At 41.8% G+C, this 22852-nt stretch overlaps 1 protein-coding gene across 1 annotated transcript in view; it reads left to right on the plus strand.

Annotated features, from left to right (window-relative positions):
- Positions 1 to 9837: 9837 nt before the first annotated feature.
- The window catches only part of LOC143298257 (kielin/chordin-like protein), a 48224-nt gene continuing 35209 nt past the window's right edge, over positions 9838 to 22852 (plus strand). Inside the window, exons 1-2 of the mRNA XM_076611071.1 lie at positions 9838 to 10142; positions 20931 to 20984. Coding sequence (XP_076467186.1) covers positions 10110 to 10142; positions 20931 to 20984 — 87 coding nt within the window. The 5' untranslated portion in view covers positions 9838 to 10109. The remainder of the gene's footprint in view (positions 10143 to 20930; positions 20985 to 22852) is intronic.

The raw sequence follows: 22852 nt of genomic DNA on the forward strand, positions 1-22852 counted from the left end.
TGTGTGTTTGTATGTGTGTGTGTGTGTATAAGACTATATGGATACCAAAGGAAAGCTGTGTTGACTTCTGTATGTTCGTCTGTCAAAGATTGTGATAATTTGAAATAGTGGCACATGCCTTTTTATTTAAAAGATTGTGCATACCCATTAGAAAAACAAAACAAAAAAGCCTCCACACTTCACACTTCTCTTTTCATTTTTTTTTTTAGAATATGCCCAAAAGGTGCTATAGGAAGAGACTGCTTCCATGACACCCTTTGAGACGGAACATTGAAGGACATTCCAGCCACCACAATTTGATACCAGATATTTCGTGGATAATTTTGGAAGTTTACCTGCTCTCTGTAAGATAAGCACCTCTAGATTTTGTATTGTATTTGTACTACTTTTTTGTCACAACAGATATCTCTGTGTGAAATTAGCAGCACCACCCATTATTTGTTTTTCTAAGTGGATTTTTCCATTTTTATTACTTTTTTTATGTGTGTGGAGTGCATGCTGCAAACAGGACCTCAGTTTACTGTTCCATCAGAAAGATGCCCCCTTTCCATCAGAAAGATGCCCCCTTTCCCATAGTTCATGAACTCCATACCTTAACTGCCATCACTATCAGTCACTGTGCTTCATGGCCATCCTACATTACTTTGATAGATAAGAGAAAAGTAATAGATGATAAACGGTACTTAATTAAATCTGATTTTGTATATAAAAAAAACAAAACAAAAAAACTACCTAAATCAAAGTGCTATGCATGCTGATCATTCACTGACATGCATGTGAAAACCTGAGAATGATGAATTAAAGTAAAAAAAAAAAACCAACACAGAACAAAGTACTTTACATTCTAACCATTCGTATACATGCTCATGAACAATGCAAGGATGGTTTAAAGTGGGGAATGAGACAAAAAGGAAATAAACCTTGCCCATGAGGTATCCACTTTAACCTCAAACACCAATTGCCCAGCTGCTTTAGTTAATGTCTTGCATGTTCACTTTCTTGACTGCATCCATGCATTGAACAGATCAAAGTAAAACCGTTGATAAAGTGAAAGGTTGGAAAGATAAAAGATTCCATGGCCATCGGGGCGGTGAATTCACATCCACTTTGTCAAGGGCTCGGCATCAGAAGGTAGGGCCCAATCCTCAACTTCTGCATTTTAGCCTTCCTCAGCCGGTCATGTACCCCTTCAGACCTGGGTGGAGTGAGATAAATTGGAGTGAAGTGCCTTTCCCATGGACACGACATCATGCCAAAACAGGACTTTGAACCCAGGTCACTGGTAAGCACTGGGTCAACGTCAGATTCTGCCACAGTGCCTCTAACTGGTGTGTGTTGCTCAGGAAGTCTGTATGCTATTTGTCTTGGCAACGTGTGATTTAAAGCAGGAATTGATTCTGAACTATTGTCAAATGTCATTTGAGGGTTCCTGGATTTTAAAAAAACAGTTTGATTTGAATTGAATAGATGACATACCTAGCAATAAATTAGGAAAGCAACAGAAAACAAAAAAAAAAGCGATGCCCACTAGGATTGTTTGATTTCAGTACACATTAGTTCACATGAGAAGCATACACAATATTATTAGAAAAAAAGAAGGGAAGCAAAACAAACAAACACACACACACACACACACACACACACACACTCATGGAAATTAATTTTAGATAGCCTTGTTAACAGAAGGACACACTGAACATAGGATAAATATCATCAGGAAGTGTTTCCATTACATTGTTATGATCATTGTTTTATTTCATCGTACTTTCTCGCTACACACATACAGTAAATCAAGATAGGGTCTCAGGCATCTTTTTATTTCTTTCCGTCTCTTGGCTAAATTGCTCTGCATCTTGTTCTCCACCAACGCCTTGCACAAACCGTGTGCTTGTCCAGAGTCAACACAACGCCCTGACCCTCGACCCCACCCCCACCCCTTCCCTCCCGGCCTGTCCTTCACACCACGTGGTGCACTGCACACGCCCCGTGTGTCGCCACCACTGCACCTTTCTTGTTGAGTTAATGGGGAGTGTGGGGGTGAGTGTTTGTTTGCAACGGCCTTTGATATCTAGAGAGTTACCAAGTCTGGCTGTGGATTTAATCGTAATAAGTAAAATCAGTTGAATTGTTTGAACTCTGCGCAGTTATATAATTATAAAACCCTACCTACAGGCCATAATTGTCCATTCATTTTACGAGATGTGCCTACGTTCACAATGCTTTTGGCTGTGTGTGTTGGATTCATAATCAGATTTCAGATTTTTTTTTGTCCTCAAGTTTCATTCATTCTAACTCCGTCTCCGTGCTCAAATGTTACTTTCCTGTCAGAATGTATGAAACTTGAGGAAATCTCGATTTAGTTTTTAAAATCACCACTTTCACAACTGTTGTAAGAAGAGAGACATTGAATTCTTTCTTGGTGACTTTGTCTTGTAAACCTGCTGGGATCTGAGAACAAATGAAATCTGATTTTGATTCACACAGTCCCAAGCCTAGTTGATACAGGCACATCTCCAGAATTAAACGTACACATAGAAGACAGGGTAGTTTAACAATGTACAGTTCAAACCAATCTATTGATTTTATTTATTACGATTAAATTCACAGCCAAGCTTGGTGACAAGCACTCTGGACATCAGAAACGCTTGCAAACAAAAAACAAAAAAACCCAAAACTTCTTCTCCTCTTAAAACGAAAACAAAACAAGAAGAAAAAATAAACAACCTTATAGTAGGGGAAAAACCAGCATTTGTGTATACTCTTACGAAATGTTTAACGATATATTTCTGACCGATAAGTATGAATGTATTCTTTTTTACGGTGATACATTTCTGTATAATATAGTTTTGCCCCGGCTATTTGAATTAGCGAGGAGGGGGGCTGCAGTAGTGGTGGTCCCAGTTCCTAACTTGTACGGGTTTTGTCCACACATGTGTTTTCTGGAGTGCAAGCTTTGCTTTTGTGGCACGTGGGGCGGCACCATGACAGAAGCGGTTAGGTGTTGGAGTTTGATCCAGTGTTCACAAATGATCAGAGTTCGATGCCCCGTTTCAGCATGGTATGTCCCAGTTCGGTTTTCCTCACACCACTCAGGTGTGGATGTACCTGACTTCGGCTGGGGAGAATTAAAGCGGCGGAAAGAGAGTACTGGGCCCAGCACATCCTCATAGAGAACCTTGGACACAGTGAATGTGAGTTCGCTGCCCAGATGGTCGATATATAATGAGAGACGCAAATTAGAAAAGGAAACATGCAGAAAAGAAGCATTATCAGATACAGAGTATGTTTAAACATAGCGGTCCTAGCGCTCAGTCACTTGTCACGTACGTTTCATGTGTGTGTGTGTGTGTGTGTGTGTGTGTGTGTGTGTGTGTGTGTGTGTGTGTGACTGCATGCGTACGTGTGTGTGTGATTGCATGCGTACGTGGGTGTATGTCTGTGCATATGGGCATGAGCGTGCGTATGTGTGTTAGTGTGCATACATATGTGTGTTAGTGTGTGTGTGTTAGTGTTAGTAATAGTCTCTGTGTGTGTGTGTGTGTGTGTGTGTGTGTGTGTGTGTGTGTGTGTGTGTGTGTGTGTGTGTGTGTGACTCGACTCGACTTCATTTATTGTCATGAAATCCATAAGGATTAATAGACACAACAAAAGAACATAATGAACAAAGAATGAAACGGTCATCTAACACGCATGCAATGAAATACATAGTTGGCGAGTGTGTGTGTGCGTGTGTGTGTGTGTGTGTGTGTGAAAGAACAGTCAGGCGTCCCATTGATACACACACCCCAACCGGCATGCATTCCACTGTTTTATGTTTTCAGTACTGACATGGGCAAAATGGCATCTCGGTGTTAAGATCGACGATGTGAGAACAGCAACCTTCCTGACGAAAGGACTGGAGAGGTAGGCGGTGGAATGGTTTGTCTGCCCTTTGCCTTCCCTTCTGCACGCACAATGGTCCTGAAATAAATTACACCGATAGTGATTTTTAACGAAAAGTACTCACTTGTATGGTATTGAATGAGAGAGAGCGAGTGTGTGTGTGTGTGTGTGTGTTTAAGAGAGAGAGAGAGAGGGAAGGGGGATGGGGTGGTCGTGGGTTGGAATAGAAGAAAGTCTGGAGGGTGGTAGAGTCTCAGAGAGAGTTCTATTAATGTTTTTGCTGTCAATGTGTTGAGGTCGTAAAATGAATAAATCACGAATATTGCATGGTAGCTTGTCAACTTAGCAAAACTCACTGCAGTCATCAGATCTTATGAAATGAGTTCAAGTCCAAAGTGTTTAATTCTCTCTCTTTCTCTCTCTCTCTCTCACGCTGTTGTATTTTTTGGAAAATGTTTGACACACAGATAGAACCTATACTTACATATGCAGCTGAAGTTTGGGGACTAAAAGTAAATTCACAAATGGAGAAAGTGCATACATATGCAATAAAACGTTTCCTTAATGTACCTATTCATTCATCCAACACAATGTGATATGGTGAAACAGGCAGATACCCTTTGTACATAAAAACATTTGTGAAATGCATTAAATATTGGCTTAAATTACTGAAGCTTCCACAATCACGTTTATGTAGACAGGCTTACGATATGATGCTATTACAATTGGAATTAGATAAAGAAAACTGGGCTTTTAAAGTTAAAAAGGTTTTATGTGAACATGGTTTTGGAATTGTGTGGATGTGTCAGGATGTAGGAAATGAACAGCAATTTATAGCAGAATTTAAAGACAGGCTAATTTGTTCTTTTAAACAGAACTGCCACTCAGATATGGAAAGTAATGACAAATATAGTTGGTTTTTCACATTTAAAAGCATATTTCAGATGGAAATATATCTCACAGTTATAACAAATAAATGGCACAGACTAAATTTGGCAAAATTTCGCCTGAGAACGTGTGGTTTCAAAGCAAACAAAAGATGGTTTCAAGCAGACACATCCACAGAATCGCCATGCCCTTTGTGTGCATTCAGAGTTGATGATGAAATACATTTCCTGTTTCAGTGTAAGTCATATGATGAACTGAGAAAAAAATGTGCATTCTTTGAGTTAGACATTGCTAAAAGACATGATCTCGTTGCTGCTTTATCGTCTGATGATGAAGTTATATTACAGTCGATAGCGAAATTTATTGCAGAAGCATACACATTAAGACATAACCTTATTAACTTTAACAATAACGGTAATAACGAGGAAAATAATCATGTGTAGTATCTAGTCTTGTGTGTGTTCGGATGATAAGCAAATATCGATAAATTACATAACAACACAACAGAATGGGTGGCTGAGTTTGGTTATATTATTCCTGTTTTCTTTTTAAATTTTCTAAGTGTTTATTTCATTTGTTTAAATTTGAGGAACTTGGAAAAAGAATGTGAGAGGGTATGTGAGAGGTACTACTGGATAGAGCAGAATGTGTTCTTCTATTCTTGTGTTAAACAAAAATAACCCGTCCCCCCCTTGTCAATAGACCCTTGCAGGTAATGACAATAAAGTGTCAAAGTGTGTCTCTCTCTCACACGCGCGCGCGCGTGCACACACACACACACACACACACGCGTGCGCGCGAGGATATGAGTGTTTTGTCAGTTTGCACTACGTTCACGTGCATTTGCTCCTTGGATATTTTAGACAGGCTTTGGTGGAGGGGCTGGGGTGGGCTGGGGTGAGCTCTAACACTTCGCACGTTGCGAGAAACCGTGAGTTTGCGAAACAGTATTGCCGTTCCCCTGCTATGCTTTCTCGTGACGACCCGACCCCTATCCTCCTCACGTTCATTCGCAATGTGTGAGAAAACGTGGGACGTCCCCCATTTTTTATCTAACACATTTTCTCAACAAAAATCTAAAAGAAACATTAAAGATAATGAAAGAAGGACAAAATCCTATCAGTCATGGAATCAGATAGATGTAATAAGCAACGGGTTTGTTTTTTTTTAAAGTCTTTTACATGAAATTTTATTTACAAGCCTTTAAAACCGTTAATGTCATGAATTGCCAGTGAAGGAAATAACGACGACAATAACCTCTGAAATGTCGCCAGTCCGCCAAATGTCGCCAGTCCGCTGATATGAAGTCGACCGGAGACAGTTTGTCGTTAACTGAACTCCGCCATATCGCCGGCAACAATTCAGCGGAGGCGACAGTTTAGCGGGTAATGCGCCCCAGGGAGATATGAGAACTGGTTGACACCCTCTCTCTGTCTCTCTCCCTCTCTCTCTGTGGTCTTTCTGTCTGATCGCTCCTCTCCCTCACTCTCTCAGTTGTAGATGCAGATTAGCAAAGATAGTTTGGAAGAACAGGCATTGTCCACAGTATCAATCCTTGAACAATACATTCTTTAAAGTTTTAAGTACTGGGTTCTCTATGTCTCTAGCCCTTGCCTCTTCTCGGTCTCTCTGTCTCTGTCTGTCTGTCTGTCTGTCTCTCAATTTCATCTTTCTCACACTGTCTCTCTGTGTGTCCGACACATTCATACACAGCCTCTCTCATTCATTCACGTGACGCAGAGAGAGAGAGACAGACAGACAGACAGACAGACAGACAGAGAAAGAGACAAAGACACACTCACACGCACACAAAGATCAACTTTGATGATGCAGAGATGGGACAGCAATTAATATGATAGATGCATGGTATCACCCTTTCAAATCAGCCTCCATTCTGTTTGAAGTTGACACGAAAATTGAGCAAGCGCCCTGTACAGCGCATTCACGTTAAAAAAAAAAAAAAAAAAATCAAAATCACATCGTTATCTAGAATACCTTCAAGAATGAAAAATAATGATTTTTTAAAAGCTACATTCACATACGCGATGGCTGGTCTGATCGTCCTCAGAATCATAGAAACACACAGGCCCATTATGCCTATTTTGGTCACATCGGTTTGCCAAAAAATCTCTCCTGGGTTGTGACACCATTACGTTCTCTAGATGCAGCACTTGAACACATCTGCCAACAGATCGTTCACCTGCACGCCAGAAACAATGTAACAGCTGCATCAGGAATCCTAGCTGACGACTCCTTCACAGCGCGAAACAGCGAAGACCCACATTTGGGCACTTAGTGAAGAGTGTGACAGACTGTACAGAGCTGTCATCACTGTTTTACCAGAACAAATTCATACAAGAGTCAGAGTTACAGTTTCAAGGAAGTGTCAAAACTTGCGGACTGATCCATACACTCTACACCACATCTGCATAGAAAGAGCAAATGCCTGACCCATGTATAAACCCCACGCGATGTCAAGTGTTTCGGCCCTTAATTCCTTACACTCTAAGGGGGCCGGGCCGCCTTTTTTCCCTGGTCCTCAGCAGATTCGAACCGCGCCTCCAGGGTGGTCGCCACTTCAGGACTGAGTCACCTTTTCTGGCAGACGTTTTAACCACTGAGCCATCGTACGCCTTGTTTGAGTAGGGAAATATAATCCTTATGAAGTTTACTTTCATTCCTCCTCGACCAGATCCAGCTGGAACTCTTTTCTGCTGCTTCTGCCATTGGCTTGAGAGCACCATGTCCTCTCTCTGCCAGAAATCGACAGCTGTTTCATGAGGCTGTAGGGATGTGCGCCCACAAATCCCCTTGCACCAATCTCTATGGCGAGGACTTTGGCTTGGAAGCCAGATTCTCTCAGGCTTCTGGCTAGACTAGCATATTTCTCGGTCTTGTAGATATGGGCTTCCTCCATTCTGCTTTCGTGTGAGCTCAATCAGAATGGCTTGTTTCGTTGCCTTGGAGTGGAGTATTATGTCAGGTCTCATGCCGCTCTTGCTGATGATTTCCGGGTGTTTCTTCCCCTCTGGTAGGTCAAATGTGCATTCCCAATCTTCGGCACCATCAAGCAGCCCACGTTTCCATGCTTTGGAAACTTTGGATGCTGTTCCTGGCCAGACTTTATGCCTTCTGCAGAGCGGAACTACTGGAACTTCTGGTGGTGTTGGTGCTCCTTGGACAGTGTTCACCACGTGTGCGATTTCTTTTAGCACTTTGTTGTGCCTCCATGCGTACCGTCATTGGCTCAACGCCAATAAATTAACACAAACAGATCATTTTTAACACAAACACACCACTCATAGTTTCTTTTGTTAAATGTAGTCTTTTTCATCCTCCATCATCCAGTACCACACAGCAGCACATTCTTCATGATGGAATTGAAGAACCGAATTTTTAGTTTATTTTTACAGCACTCTGGAGCTCCAGATGTTCACGAGCTGTATCAAGGCTGTTCTGGCCTAGACAATCCTTGCTTTGACATTTGCATCTGCGCCGTCCTGCTTGTCGACTTTGCTTCCAAGATAAGTGAACGATTCCGCATCATCTGGTACATTAACTTCGAGTGTGACTGGCTCAGCACTGATGCAACTGTTCTCATGATCTTCGTCTTGTCCCTGTGGATGTTGAGGCCTACTTGAGGTGATGAAGTATCCGCTTATGCCGTGATCTTATTCTACATCTCCTGCTGGTTGTGGGACAGCAGGGAAAGATCTTCCGCAAAGTCCAGGTCATCCATCTGCTTCCATAGTGTCCACTGGACTCAGATTGTTTCTTCTCTGCTTCTGTTAATGTTGTCAGAATACAATCAATGACAAGTAGGAAGAAAAACATAAACCGGCAGTTTTGCCTGACACCGGTCTTGACATGAAACTGTCAGGTGAATGACTGTGGATGACTCATTCGGCACAGAAGACTTCTTCAGGGAAAACATGTAACTTCAGCAGCAGAGCAGCACAGCTGAGGCTAGGAAGAAATCTCGAAGAACCGCCAAAAGAAAAGTGGAAGAGGTGAACGAGGAAAAAGGGGACTGGCCCTGTTTAACATGTCAGCTGTACAGTCGCACCAGTCCTCGTGAGGTGTGGGTATAACAACTTATGTGTCTCTAATGGGCGCATGAAGAACGCACCCCTAGATTTGTCCAGTTTGTCTGCCCAAACTGCGATTCTAGTAACACTGATTGATAGCAAACCTGGATTCTCAAACTTACAGAGAGAGAGATGTATAGACACTGAGGGAAGGGAAGGTTCACAACCAGTTTTCTAATCATTTTCATTGGAGAAGATGCTTTGGACGTGATAATGATAGAATTATCTAGACTCCAAGAGAGAGCGTGCTTATCCTTATGTGGTTACTGGAGGTGGAGTATTAAGCTGAAAGAACGAAGGCTATACGACAGTAAATGGGAGAGAGAGAGAGAGAGAGAGAGAGAGAGAGAGAGAGAGAGAGAGAGAGAGAGAGAGAGAGAGAGAGAGAGAGAGAGATGAATAAAGCTATAAGCATTGCCAGATTACTGAAGAATACCAGTTACAATCTATATGCAATGCGATTTATACCTTTTTGAATATTAAGTTTTTAATTAGATCGAGGGGCAAAACACCCACACGAGGCGCTTTGCCCCTCACGAGAGGGCGTTTTGCCCTACGTATGCGGCAAGAAGGGGAAAAAAAAGAAGTTTTATTTGATCACCTCTCATGCATAATTGCTAGTTTCAATTTTCGATTGTTTGGGATATGTTATAGCGTGGTTGGGCCTCTATCGTTTACACTCAGTTGCTTGTGGCTTCAACGAGAACATAAAACTTCTCGCTTAAGGGGGGCCTCTTGACCCGATTTAATATATATATATATATATATCCGTTGCAGCACGCGATACAGTGCAGTGTTTATTTTAAAGACTCCCCCCAAAGTCCGTGCACAAGAATTGCGTTCATGTCACGTATTTTTCCTTTGACAATCCAATGTTTGCGCACTGCTTTGAACCAATGAGAAAACTCGCCACATTCCTCAACAATGTTCAGCCAATAGAAAGAAAGATGAGGCAACAGCCGCAGACGGAAGGTGATCATGGAAAAGGTTGTCTGCTGCAGTTCGCTTCATTCGAAAATTACCATTCATTCGAAGAACATTTCTACAGCGAGGATAAAAGTTACTGATACGTCCATTTATTTTCCATGAAAAGTTGTGCTTCTTCAGACAGAAGAAAGGGTGGACTATTTATCAACTGATAGGAAGGACACAGAACAGAAATACCTTAACTGACTGTTGTGTGGCGTGTCCAGATTTCTGGAGAAAAGTTATTAGAGAGACAGAGAGAGAGTTTACAGTGAAAGAAAAAAGATGATATCTTTCGCCACAGTCACCACCCTTTTGGTAAGTGGGCTATCTTTTTTATTTACCGTGTGTAGAGTAGCGTATATATTCCTTCCTTCGTTGAGCGAGCAAGAGTGCGCATAGGTGGTGAGCTTCTTTGAATTGCTGAGATAATGGGAAGGGAGTAAGTGGAGGGGGTGCGGTAAGGAGAGACGAGAGGATGTGAGGGCTGGGACGGAGGAGTTGATAGCACAATATGCGATGTGTATCTGTGTATATGTGTGTATACATAGATACATACATACATACATACATACATCTCTCTCTCTCTACGTATCTGTGTGTGTGTGTGTGTGTGTGTGTGCGCTCGCGCACGCGATAAAATAGATACAGAAAATATATAAAAGTTCAAATTTAATGTAATATTTCAAAGTGAAAAACAACTGATGACTGTTGAATGCCGCGTGCGTGTGTGCGTGGTGCGCGTGTGTGATAAGGTCAAACTGCAGATTTTTATCCTTGTTGTCGCCTGTCCCTTTCTGTTTGTCAGTTCTTTAATCACCGTCGTAGTCGTTACCTTTGGTCTTCTTTAAAGACCAGGAGTGCTTTTCTTCCTTTTTTTTGTCGTATTAAATCTGGGTTGACTTGAGGACAGCTCTAGTACAGCGTACATCCTTTCACAGAAAAAAAGTAAAAAGACGGGAGGTTGGGGGGTGTGGTGGGGTGGCGGAGCGGGAGGGGGGGCAGAATGGGAGGAAGAAGGCTGGTTATAATGGGGTTGTATTCGTTTTTCTCTTTTCTGTAAGGGAACGTCTTGTTTGTAATTGACTTTCGCCCCACAGTCGGAATCCTGGTACAATAGCGTTGCTGACATCCTTGCATGGTTACCGATAGGTCGTTAAACTTCACTCTACCGACCTTGCATGGTTAATCTTGTCCTTCCCAGATTGGAAGACAAAAACGGAGCAGCATCTTCCATTTACCATAGTAAACAAATTTAGAATTCCTGGCATGAACTTTGAATCAAGTAAGATGGTCAATAACATTAAAGGTCAGAATCGATACTTCGAACAATGCTTTAACACACTGGAAAAAAGACCTCAATATCAAGAGCAAAATTGTAGTAGTAAGCCAGTATCATACAATGTATTGGTCTTCCAGATATGATCTTGCAGAATGTGAGTCAGTTTGTCTATATCATGCAATCTGTTGCTCTTCCACATATGATTTTGCACAGAAAGTATGTGTCATTACACTGGTGTTGGTGTTTGGTTTGATGTCTATGTGGGGTTATACATGTGGAGGTTGTCGTTTTGGTGATTGAATGTATATTTTGCACGTTGAATTTTACGTTGTGCGGCGCAGTTGGAGGGGCAACGTATGGACCCAGTTATTGTTGTTGTTGTTGCTGCCGTCATTGTTAGTATCACACACACACACACACACACACACACACACACACACACACACACACACACACACACACACACACACACACACACACGCATATATATATATATATATATCTGAGGCGCTTTGACTGATTTGTTCTAGGTCTGGCCCACTTCCCCACCGGCCACCCCACTTCCCCTTCACTCCAACTCCCCCCACGCCCCTTAAATGTAATGGGAGCGATGATGGTATACTGGAAGGGGGTGGCAGTGTGTCGAGTGTGAGTTGAATTCTATAATTGTTTTGCATGCAGCATGTTTTTACCTGCCCAGTTTTACCAGACTTTTTTTACTCACTGGTTGCTATTTAACCAGCCTGAAAAGCTTTCACTTCTGTACCCTTGCCTGAAGAAGCTGTTTTGACAGCGAAAATTTGCTGCTTTTAAGAATACAAGTTTTAAGACATGAAAAGTCTACTGTTGTTTATATTTTTATATTTTACTGGTCTTGGTATTTACCTCAGTGATTTCTGCAAGGAGCGGTGCCCAGGACACGAAGAGAGTGTGAACTATATATATATATATATATATATATATGTTTAGAGGCCTACGTGTATGTATGTATTACACACACACACACACACATATATATATATATATATATATATATATATATGTATGTGTGTGTGTGTGTGTGTGTTATCTTCAGTTTAACGTCTATTCACTATAAGTGTTTTTAGACGGAAAGGAGTCAAGTAGTGGATAAAGGAAAGGGAGTGCATGTGAATATTAGTGTAAAAAAGTGTTCATGTTATGTATCAGAGGAAAGGTAGATTATTATATCAAAAAGTCTAAAGAGATTGTGGTGTGTATTGAATGAGATGTCATGGGAGGGAGAATATGTATATGCATATCAACAAGTATTAACCTACAACAATGTAAATATAAATAACAACATTAATTGTAATACATCAGAGGAGGATACCAACTGGACTGGAGTTTAAAATTTCTGAAAACATTCTAAGCAATGAATAATCATTCAAAATCTTTTCAGTGGCTAATGAAATATTGGAAGAAAAGTCATCAACTACATCTTTTGGAATTAACGGTCTTATGCTCGGACAATGAACGAGTAGATGGCTTACAGTTATTTGCTTACCGTATATACATTTTATATTTTTAGAAAATTTTGTACGAAAGGCATTTAAACGAATTCTGTACATTAGACTTGTAATTTGTCTTGAATGTGCTGCTGGTGCCGAATTTAGAAAATGTTTGGGATTAGCGGCATTCTTTATGTTTACACAACAGTGATACTATTGATTATTTGAATCTATAAGTAATTTCTGAAATCGATTTCTAGATACATTTTCTGTACAACTAATGCATTCATGCAGATCTAACTGGATGTCAAGTTGTACTGCGCCTTCGAAATTACGTGCTGCTCTTCTAGCTGCTTGGTCTACCCACTCATTTGAAGATATTCCACAGTGCGAAGGTACCCAACAGAAAGTTATTTTAATGCCCAGTTTTGTCAGTTGGTGAATAATATGTTTTATTTCCATTGTCATCTCAGTTCGCTTCTTTGAATTTGAAGATTCTATAGCTTGTATTACTGACTTTGAGTCTACACATAATAAAAATTCACTTACAGTTTTCGGAATGTCTGAAATATAATTTAAGGCCATAAGTATGGCTATAAGTTCAGCTGTGAAAATGGAATATTGTCTACCAATATAGTATAATTTTTCTATTCTAAATGAAGGAATTACAAAAGCCGCTCCTGAATTACCATCTTCTAGAACGGATCCGTCTGTGTATATTTTTAGATAATTTGAATATTGATTTTCTATATGGGAGAGCACTTCAGGTTTTAACAAAAATGGTGACTGGTTCTTGGATAAATCTGTATAATCCATGTCAAAGGTAGCTTTACACTGCTCCCATTCAGGGACTGGTGAAAAAGTAGGTATTTTTGCAATTTGCTTGTCTTTTGATTCCGTAGCATTAATGATATCTGATGCAAATGTATTAATGGATGTCATAGACTGTATCGTCTTAGCTCTTTTAGCAAAATCTTTTTGTGAACTCAAATTAGCTTCTTCTTTTGAAAAGGTTTCATATGCGAAAGATTTGATAACGAATTTCGCGGCTGAAGCTTTCCTTTGTTCATCAAGAGATAAAACACCTGCTTCTCTGTAAGTCCCTAAATTTGATGTAAGAATGGGCACACCTAGAGCGAGTTTATAAGCCTTACAATCAATGCTTTGCAGCTTCTTTAACAAATGCAGTGGAGCACTGAAGAATACCTCTTGAGCGTATGTCAAGCGTGAACGTACGAGGGAGGTAGCGAGAGATATCAACGCTTTGGTATCTTGCCCCCAGTGCTGTTTACAAATTATTTTAAGGAAATTTAGACCTTTTCTTGCTTTGTTTAGTATATAGTCAATATGATAATTCCACGAAAGCTTTGAAGAAAGATAGACTCCCCAAAATTTAACAGATTGTGTATATCTGATGATGATACCATTTATTGTAAACACGGGGAGCTTTCCTGGGTCTGATCCTGTATTAAATAGCATCATATTTGTTTTTTCTAAGGACAATGGTAAGCCATTTTCTGTCATAAAGTTGCTGATTTTATCAAGTTCCCGCTGGTATATTTTATTCGTGTAATTCAATGTCCTAGTAGGCGTTTTATTTTTCATTGTCACCTTCATCCATAAACAAATGTCATCAGCAAATTGAACCAAGACTCTATCTTTAGCTAGCATGTTAGGTAGATCTGCTAATAATATATTGAATAAAATCGGCGAAATTACTGATCCTTGTGGTAACCCCATGTGTAAATGTCTGGGGTTTGAGTAGGTATTTCCTATTCTTACTTGTATAAATCTGTCTGATAAAAAAAACTTCTAATATAATCATACATGTTGCCTGTGATACCGATATTTTTCAGTTTATATAAAAGTCGAGCGTGCCACACTTGGTCGTATGTGTGTGTGTGTGTGTGTGTGTGTGTGTTTATATATTTATATTCAGAATAGATAAAGCAAATTTGAAAACCAACATCTATTTTGTTAAACAATGAAAATATGAAAAATAAATCTGAAATTTCGCTGCTACCAGGCAGCTTGGTCACAGACTACGCTCATAATAGGTGACGGACTGTTATTTTTTTACGTCATCATCTTGGCCCTTCTACTACGTAAATATATTATGTTCTAAATATTCCTTCAATTGTCTATATACATCTCTCTCTCTCTCTCTCTCTCAGTCAGTATCAGTAGCTCAAGGAGGCGTCACTGCGTTCGGACAAATCCATATACGCTACACCACATCTGCCAAGCAGATGCCTGACCAGCAGCGTAACCCAACGCGCTTAGTCAGGCCTTGAGAAAAAAAAGTGAATAAATAATAGATAAGCTTACATAAATAAATAAATAAATAATAATTATGATATATATATATATATATAAAGGGTAGTAGTAATAATAATAATAATAAAAAAAGAAAAAAAAAGAAAAATAGGACAACAATGATGATAAATAAGCAGATAAATGTAAAACATGAAGACACACATTCACACATACACCCACACATGCATAACAGATATGCACCAAACATGCAGTTTCACAGATACGAAAGCACAGTCAAATACATATAAACGTACATGAGCTCCAACACACAGACACACACACACACACACACACACACACACACATTACCCTGCACCTCCTTTACCCCCCTCCTCCACACACTCATTTCTAGTCTATGTATCGCAGCTTCCACGGCACACACACACACACACACAAACACACACACGCACGCACGCACGCACGCACGCACGCACGCACACACACACACACACACACACACACACACACACCACACACACACACACACACAGATGAACGCTTACTTGAACAAGCACACACACACACGCCCATATCTCCCACCCCCAACCCCCCGCACATATATACAAAGATATATATATATATATATATACGTTCCAATATCCTGTTTCTCCCACAGTGTAGGCATGCATACACTCACATACCTCATCCTCTACCCCACCTCCTCTCCGCACCCCCACCTCCCCCTCACACACACACACACACACATGCACAGAACTCTCCTGACACTTGTGTACACTTACACTCTCACGCATGCACAAACGCACTCAAAAACACAGACCCACACATACACACAAACACACACATACACACACGCACAGAGGCTGCCACTGATTGGCCGCAAGAGGGATGGGAAAAGATCTCTAATGCCAAGAACGTGGCGTCTAGTGTGTTTCTCAGTCTATTGTATTTGGAAAAGCCCACAGAGACTCTGTTCCGTTTTGAAGAAATTTGCGCAATGTTGGTTTGGAAATGATGCCGATATTTGTTTGATTTGCAAAGCATCGTGCTCTACCTTTCATGTTAGACTTACGGCCGTCCCCTCTCTCTGCTTTTATTTCTTTGAGGCGATCGATGGTGTGATGGCCTTGTACCTGTTCTTTTTGATATTCTTTGACTTTTCTGAGGATTTCCGATTTTCCTAGATGTAGGCCGCTCGTTGGTGTTGCGTTACCAGCAAGTCTGTCAGCTCGCTCATTTCCCTTAACTCCTGCATGTCCCGGGCAGTATGACCATGTGAGTTTTTTAATCTGAAAGTTGCGCATTGCCTTATGCCACTCTGGGCTTCCCATTCCGTTTTCAATTTTCTGTATGAGGTTCATTGAGTCGGTTAGAATCATGGCATGTTGGTTTCCGGGCGTATGGATGGACGATAGCCACTGGAGGGCATGTGTCACAGCTTCAACTTCCATCGTTAGGCTGGAGGTTGTGCCTTTGTAGGCAGCATTCTCTTCCCTAACTGTTTTTCCATTTTGTTTCGCAGTGAATCCCCAACCGGATTGGTCTTTGGTGACTGAGCCATCTGTGTATATGATGATGTCCTCTTCTTTACTGTTTTCTTCTATGAGTAGCTTCACTTCCGCATCAGTTTTGCCCTCTGGCCATTCCCGACAATGTCTTCCTAGAGTGGGTGAAATGGCTGTGTTGAATAGATGGTTGAGGTTTTCGGGGTTTTTCTCCTATTCTTTTGTCTCTCTCAGTGAACGTGTATAACCACCACGACGACAAACTGGATTAGTTACTCCACGAATTCAGTGTTCACAACGAAAACCCATGGATATCGCTTCTCGTGTTCAGTCCAACAAAAACTGTCCCAAGGTTACACGTCCAGAACAGTTCTCTTCTTTTCAGCTCCTCCACTTTGTTGATCCAACGCTGTCACCTGTAAAAAGCGGAGGCTGTCGTCAGTAGGGTGAGGGGTGGAAGAAACATGGGCAGTGACCGAACACTTGGTGCCTTTCCTCAGTTTGCAGTCGCTTTTGTGGTTTGCCCATCTCCACTTAAGATCGTAGGAGCATCCCACATCTTGTGCCTCCGGGTGTAGTCTGCAGGTCAATAGATGGACCAGATTTGGCGTGGTGCAGGAGAGGTGTTGGTTGATCTGACAGCGCCTTCCATCACAAGGAGAAACGACATGGTCTGTGAAGTGGCCATGACTGCAGGTCATATATATATATATTATTATTATTATTATTATTATTATTATGAGCATTTACGCCTAATCTTGAACTAAAAATAGGACACAGAAACATGACAGATATTCTACAATCACAGACAGACTGCGAACCAAACTGATACGCTGTCAGTTGACAGTAATGCCTTGAGAACCAAAGTAAGTGACCAAATCGATCGGGTTAAGATCCGCCCAGTCGGATTTAGATCAAGCACACCAACGTTTTTGACGGCTTCTGCAGAACTAAAAATAGCACATAGAAACACGACAGGCGTTGTATTCGATCGCAGACAGTCTGACAAAAGTTTGAGTGTGTGAATCAAATAGGTATGCTGTTAGTCTACAGTAATGCGTTGAGAACCAAAGCATGTGACTGAACCGGTCGGAATTTGATCACTTTACCCTATATTATTATCATTACAATGAGCATTTACGCCTAATCTTGAAATACAAATAGAACACACACATATATGTAAATATTAAAAAGGAAAAATTGAACACAAGATACCAAACATCATTGAAAACTATTCATCCACCCCATCCCAACCCACCCCTACACCCAAGTCATAGCACACAATCGTAAATAGTACAGAATCAAAAATACTACCAACAAATTCTGAAACTGTCAAAACTCACTCACTCACAAATAATCATTTTAGTTCGTACTGGAAACGGATGAGCTGTTGAGAATTAATCAGGAGGGGAAAAGGTGGGTCTTCAGACTGGATTTGAAAGATTGCAGAGAAGATTAGTGACGGACAGGCTGAGGAAGTTGATTCCAAAGAAAGGGGTCTTGGTATGAAAAACTACGTTGGCCATACGTTTTGGTTCGAGCAGGGCGGATCCAAAGCATACGGGTGTCAGGAGAAGAGCGGAGTTCGCGTGAGGGTATTAAGTATGAATGAGATCAGAAAGATACTGTGGACCAGAAGCCTCAGTGGACTTGAAACAAAGACGACTTTGTAAATAATTCTTTCTTGTACGGGGAGCCAGTATAAAGTATGAAGGAGAGGAGAGACGTGATCAAATTTACAATATATATATATATATATATATATATATATATATATATATATACAGAGAGAGAGAGAGAGAGAGAGAGAGAGAGAGAATTATGATATAGTTGGACCAACCTGCCTTGCATGCTTTTATGGATGATATTGTTGTTGGAATCGTTGTACTGCAAAGCGCTCAGGGCAAATCACTTGTTTTGGGCGTTACATGAAGGGAAGAGGGTTCTGTGGAACTTTGTGAGATAGAGTAGGGCTTTGGGAAAGTAACGGGAGTCAAGAGTATAGTAGGTGTTGGGGAAGGTAAGTGTACATGTCTATAAAATGTAGAAATTATTGTCTATAAGTTACGACTAAACGCTTGGAATACAAAATATTCGAAAGCTGTTACTTGTAGTTGTTCTTGCATTTACAGGGGGTGTACTTTAGAACAACATAAACTACGGCGATAATCAAGATCCCAGCAATTTGTAACATAAGTCGCTGAGATTATATGCCACTCTGTGGTGGGTAGCTTGTAATTTCCTTTTCTGGTTGTATGACTGATGACCCTTCCACCCAGTACCGCACTGCTCTTCTGTCAGCTCTTTTTACATATTTTTCCCCAATACTTTTCCCCCTCCTCCCGTTCCCCACCTTCAAGCCGTGTCCATTTTCACACCCATTGTATAAGTGTGTATGTGTGATGAATGCGTACTTGTCTAAATCACCTGATAGTTCATATGCAATAAACCATTGAGAAGAAGAAGTGCGTTTTTTTTGCTTTCCAACTTTTTAATGTTCCACGGGATGGGTACTTAAAGGTTTTCAGCCCTCACAAGGCCCTGTGTGGTTAGCTGTGCTATTAGCAACAAAAAGATAAAGATCTGTATCTGAGAACCCCCACAAAACTGAACGTATTAATCAAAATACTTGCTAATTCACTTATCACAGTAACAGCCCACCCACACCCTGATTGTAGATCCTGCACCAGCAAAGCGTGCTTCGCCTCTCGTCCACACAGCCAGAAATAGCCAGGCTTCACCTGTGTTGACACAGGGCCAGTGCGCTGCGCATTACGATGCAGAGAACACACCTGAAGGCCCCTCTGCATTACACCTGTACCGGCTGAAGGGTATTCTTGCCATGTCCCTCTCCTCTACTTAAACACGATTGTTCCTTGGCAGTTTCCATTGCAGATTGCTGTTTTCCCCTTCCAGGCGACCTCCCAACGAGGCGCTGAAAACGAAGGATTTCTGGCTGTCTGTGTTACCTTTGCCGATGTACCATCGTAACACTGGTTGATCATTGAATGTTACACTTAGATGGGGGATTACAAGGTTGCTCTCTCTTTGTGGGCTGCCTGCTGTGTACTTGTGTGCTGAGCATGCCGAGGTCCAGGGACAGCAGGAGATAAAAGGCATGAGAGACGTGAAGAGTGAAAGGGGCTCAGGGCATTAGGTCATTGTTGGTGTTGCAAACATTAAGTGAACAGAGAACACAATGGCGGGCTACGTCCCTCGGCCCGCTTTGTAAGGACACCCGTATGAAACCCCAACACGACACTGCCAGGAACAGTTGTCTGTGTAAGGGGGGCAGGGAGTGGGGGGCCGGGGGGGGGGGGGGGGGGGGAGGGTGAGGGGGGAAGGGGGGTAGCGAAGAAGTGCGAAGGGTGGGTACGAAACGGCAACAACCAAATCCTTCAGCCATGGATGGTATGGGACGTAATGGATATATGCGAAACTGTGTTTTTGGGACACAGAGGAAATAAAACATAGCTGGTGTGGTACATAACTTGGTATTGGGCATAGATGCATGCGTCGTAACGAGTATTGGGCATATATGTATGCGCCATATTGGGTATAGAGCAGATATGTGTGCGTTATAAAGGGTACTGGACATAGATGCATGGGTCATAACGGGAATTTGGGATAGATGTATGGGTCATAATAATTATTGGACATAGATGCCTGGGACATAATGGGTGCAGAGCATAGGAGCATGGAACATAATGGGTATTGGGGATAGATGTGTGGGTCATGATAGTTATTGGGCATAGAAGCATGGGACATAATGGGTATTGGGGATAGATGTGTGGGTCATGATAGTTATTGGGCATAGAAGCATGGGACATAATGGGTATTGGGGATAGATGTGTGGGTCATGATAGTTATTGGGCATAGAAGCATGGGGCATAATGGGTATTGGGGATAGATGTGTGGGTCATGATAGTTATTGGGCATAGAAGCATGGGACATAATGGGTATTGGGGATAGATGTGTGGGTCATGATAGTTATTGGGCATAGAAGCATGGGGCATAATGGGTATTGGGGTAGATGTGTGGGTCATGATAGTTATTGGGCATAGAAGCATGGGACATAATGGGTATCGGGGATAGATGTGTGGATCAAAACGGGTGCTGAGCATGGATGTGTGGGACATAAGGGTTGTGAGGAATTTTGGGTTTTAGATCATAGGACATGCTGAGTTGCTCTTTACGATCTGGGTTCAGTTCTGTGGCGTCAACATGTAATAATATTTCGGTTCTTCTTTTTTGGGTGTTTTTGTACTGCCACCCATTATGCTATGAAAACAAATCTCGGTGAATATGTGTGTGTGTGTGTGTGTGTGTGTGTGTGTGTGTGTGTGTGTGTGTGTGTGTACACGCGTGCGCGTGCATGTATTGTAGTACTGAATTGTATTACATTTTCTCACAACAGATTTCTCTGTAGCTGTGTGAAATTCGGGCTGTTCCCCCCGGGCAGAGCGTGTCGCCACAGTGCAACGCCACACAATGTTCCGTTTTTTTTCTGTCTGCAAGTGTATTTGTTTCACAACCGTGTGTGTGTGTTGTGAAACTGTGTCTGTGTGTGTTTCAGATGGTGTTGATGTTTTATGCAAGTGTCACAGAGGGCCAGGGAGATTGTTCACAGGTATGTGTGTACACATAGCAGACACTCTTGTATAAACGAGAGAGAGAGAGAGAGAGAGAGAGAGGCATAATTGTGTATGTCCATTTGAAGTTTATTCAGTTCTTAACAAATAGACAGTTCTCTGTATATGTTTCGTAATTCCTCCTACATAGTCAGTAAGCAATGAACATTAGTCGCTGTTTGCCTGTACATAATGCTAAGCATACCAATAAAATATGTTTATTTTTGGAATGCTCGATTAGAATAACTGGTACTCTGAGCAATTCAGATAAAAAAAAAAATGTTAGACGTAGCGATACTTGAGAATATCAGCGATAGGCAATCACGTTTGTCCCGATTTGATCGTGTGTCGCAATAATTACAATGCAAAATGAAGGTTTTGGAGTATTTTGTATATTTTTCGTTGGTCTTTGTATTTTCAGTTTCTTTTAACAAGATATGGGTTAGAGAAATCATCGTTGGCCTTCGCCTCAATCATCTCGTAAACTTGCCTACAAGAATCCACGTTGCGGAATGTCCATCAGAGAGACAATGATTGAGGCAAGCCTTCATTCCTTGCACTCATGATCCAAGTCAGGGATTGTCCCTGCATCCTGTTGGCCAAGTGATGTGCTGCAAAGTTTGCAGTATGCAGGTCAGGTCTGTTTTCTGAGTGGCTTTACAGCACCCACTACACACCAGTCAGAGACGACGGCGGTCAGCTTGCTTTGATCTTGTAACGTTGTGTACCTGCCTGTACCTGCCTGGCTGCCTCCATCCCACGGCAGTACCTCCTTTGTGGTGGGAGGGAAGGTCAACACTGAACACACGATCTTTTACAATCCTGCTGTCCACTCCCTCTCTCCCTCATTAACTTTCCGTCAGGCCACGCTGAAACAGTCCGTGTTTGGATTCTGAATGCGGGGACTTTTCGGTGGGTTCAATTCACCTTCATTCTCAAGATCAGTGGATGTAAAAACAAAGTGGTCCTTCTTTATCGTGCCCACGCCCTCCCATTGTTTCTTCTTTCATTAGTTAGCAAAGCGTGCACGCTTTTGTTTACGTGAATGTGTGCGCCCGCACCCGCACCCTCTAGAGACCAAGCCTGTCCAGCGTGTGGGATTTCCCTACTGGCTAAATGACTGTTTTCATCTCGTGTCGGGTCCTGTCTATGATATTACTTTTTGTCACAACAGATTTCTCTGTGTGAAATTCGGGCTGCTGTCCCCGGGGAGAGCGTGTCGCCATAGTGCAGCGCCACCCATGTTTTTCTTTTCTGAGTGCCACCCATGTTTTTGTCTCTTCTGTCTGTAATGCATTTGTTTTACTAATGAAATGGGTTTTTCTACAACATTTGGTCAGGGTCAACCCCTTTTTGCCTTGGGACCCTTTAAGTGCGCTCCTTGGCTCATTTGTTAAGGTATGTTCGTCATATTTAACAACAACATATTTTCTGTGTGGAGACGAAAGAGACCGCGCACTCAGAATACCGAATCTGGCACAATCATTTGGAACCCAGCACGGCATTCTCAATGAGTGAGTGAGAAGCGCTTCTGAAATATGGAGAATTAGCAATGTGCAAGAAGAAAGTACACACGCTGTTGTGCTTTCTTGACATATCTTCAGTATTTTCCTCATATTTCAAGTCATTAGAAACCACCAGTCCGGGAAATGTTAACTGATAGTCTTTACTTGCTTTCCTTTAATGACAATGGGCATTGGGTCAACTGTTTTAGAACTAGCAATACGCGGCCACTGTAACCAAGAAATTTAATCGGTCATCGGGAAACCTCGTGGGACCGGTCACTCACGAACACCGCTTGTGCGTGATCAGTCAGACAGAATGGGATTATGAGGGGATGGTGGGGAGGGAGGGGGGGGGGGAATTC

Source organism: Babylonia areolata, chromosome 23 (genome assembly GCF_041734735.1).
Source record: "Babylonia areolata isolate BAREFJ2019XMU chromosome 23, ASM4173473v1, whole genome shotgun sequence".
NCBI classification, from domain to species: Eukaryota; Metazoa; Mollusca; class Gastropoda; order Neogastropoda; family Buccinidae; genus Babylonia; species Babylonia areolata.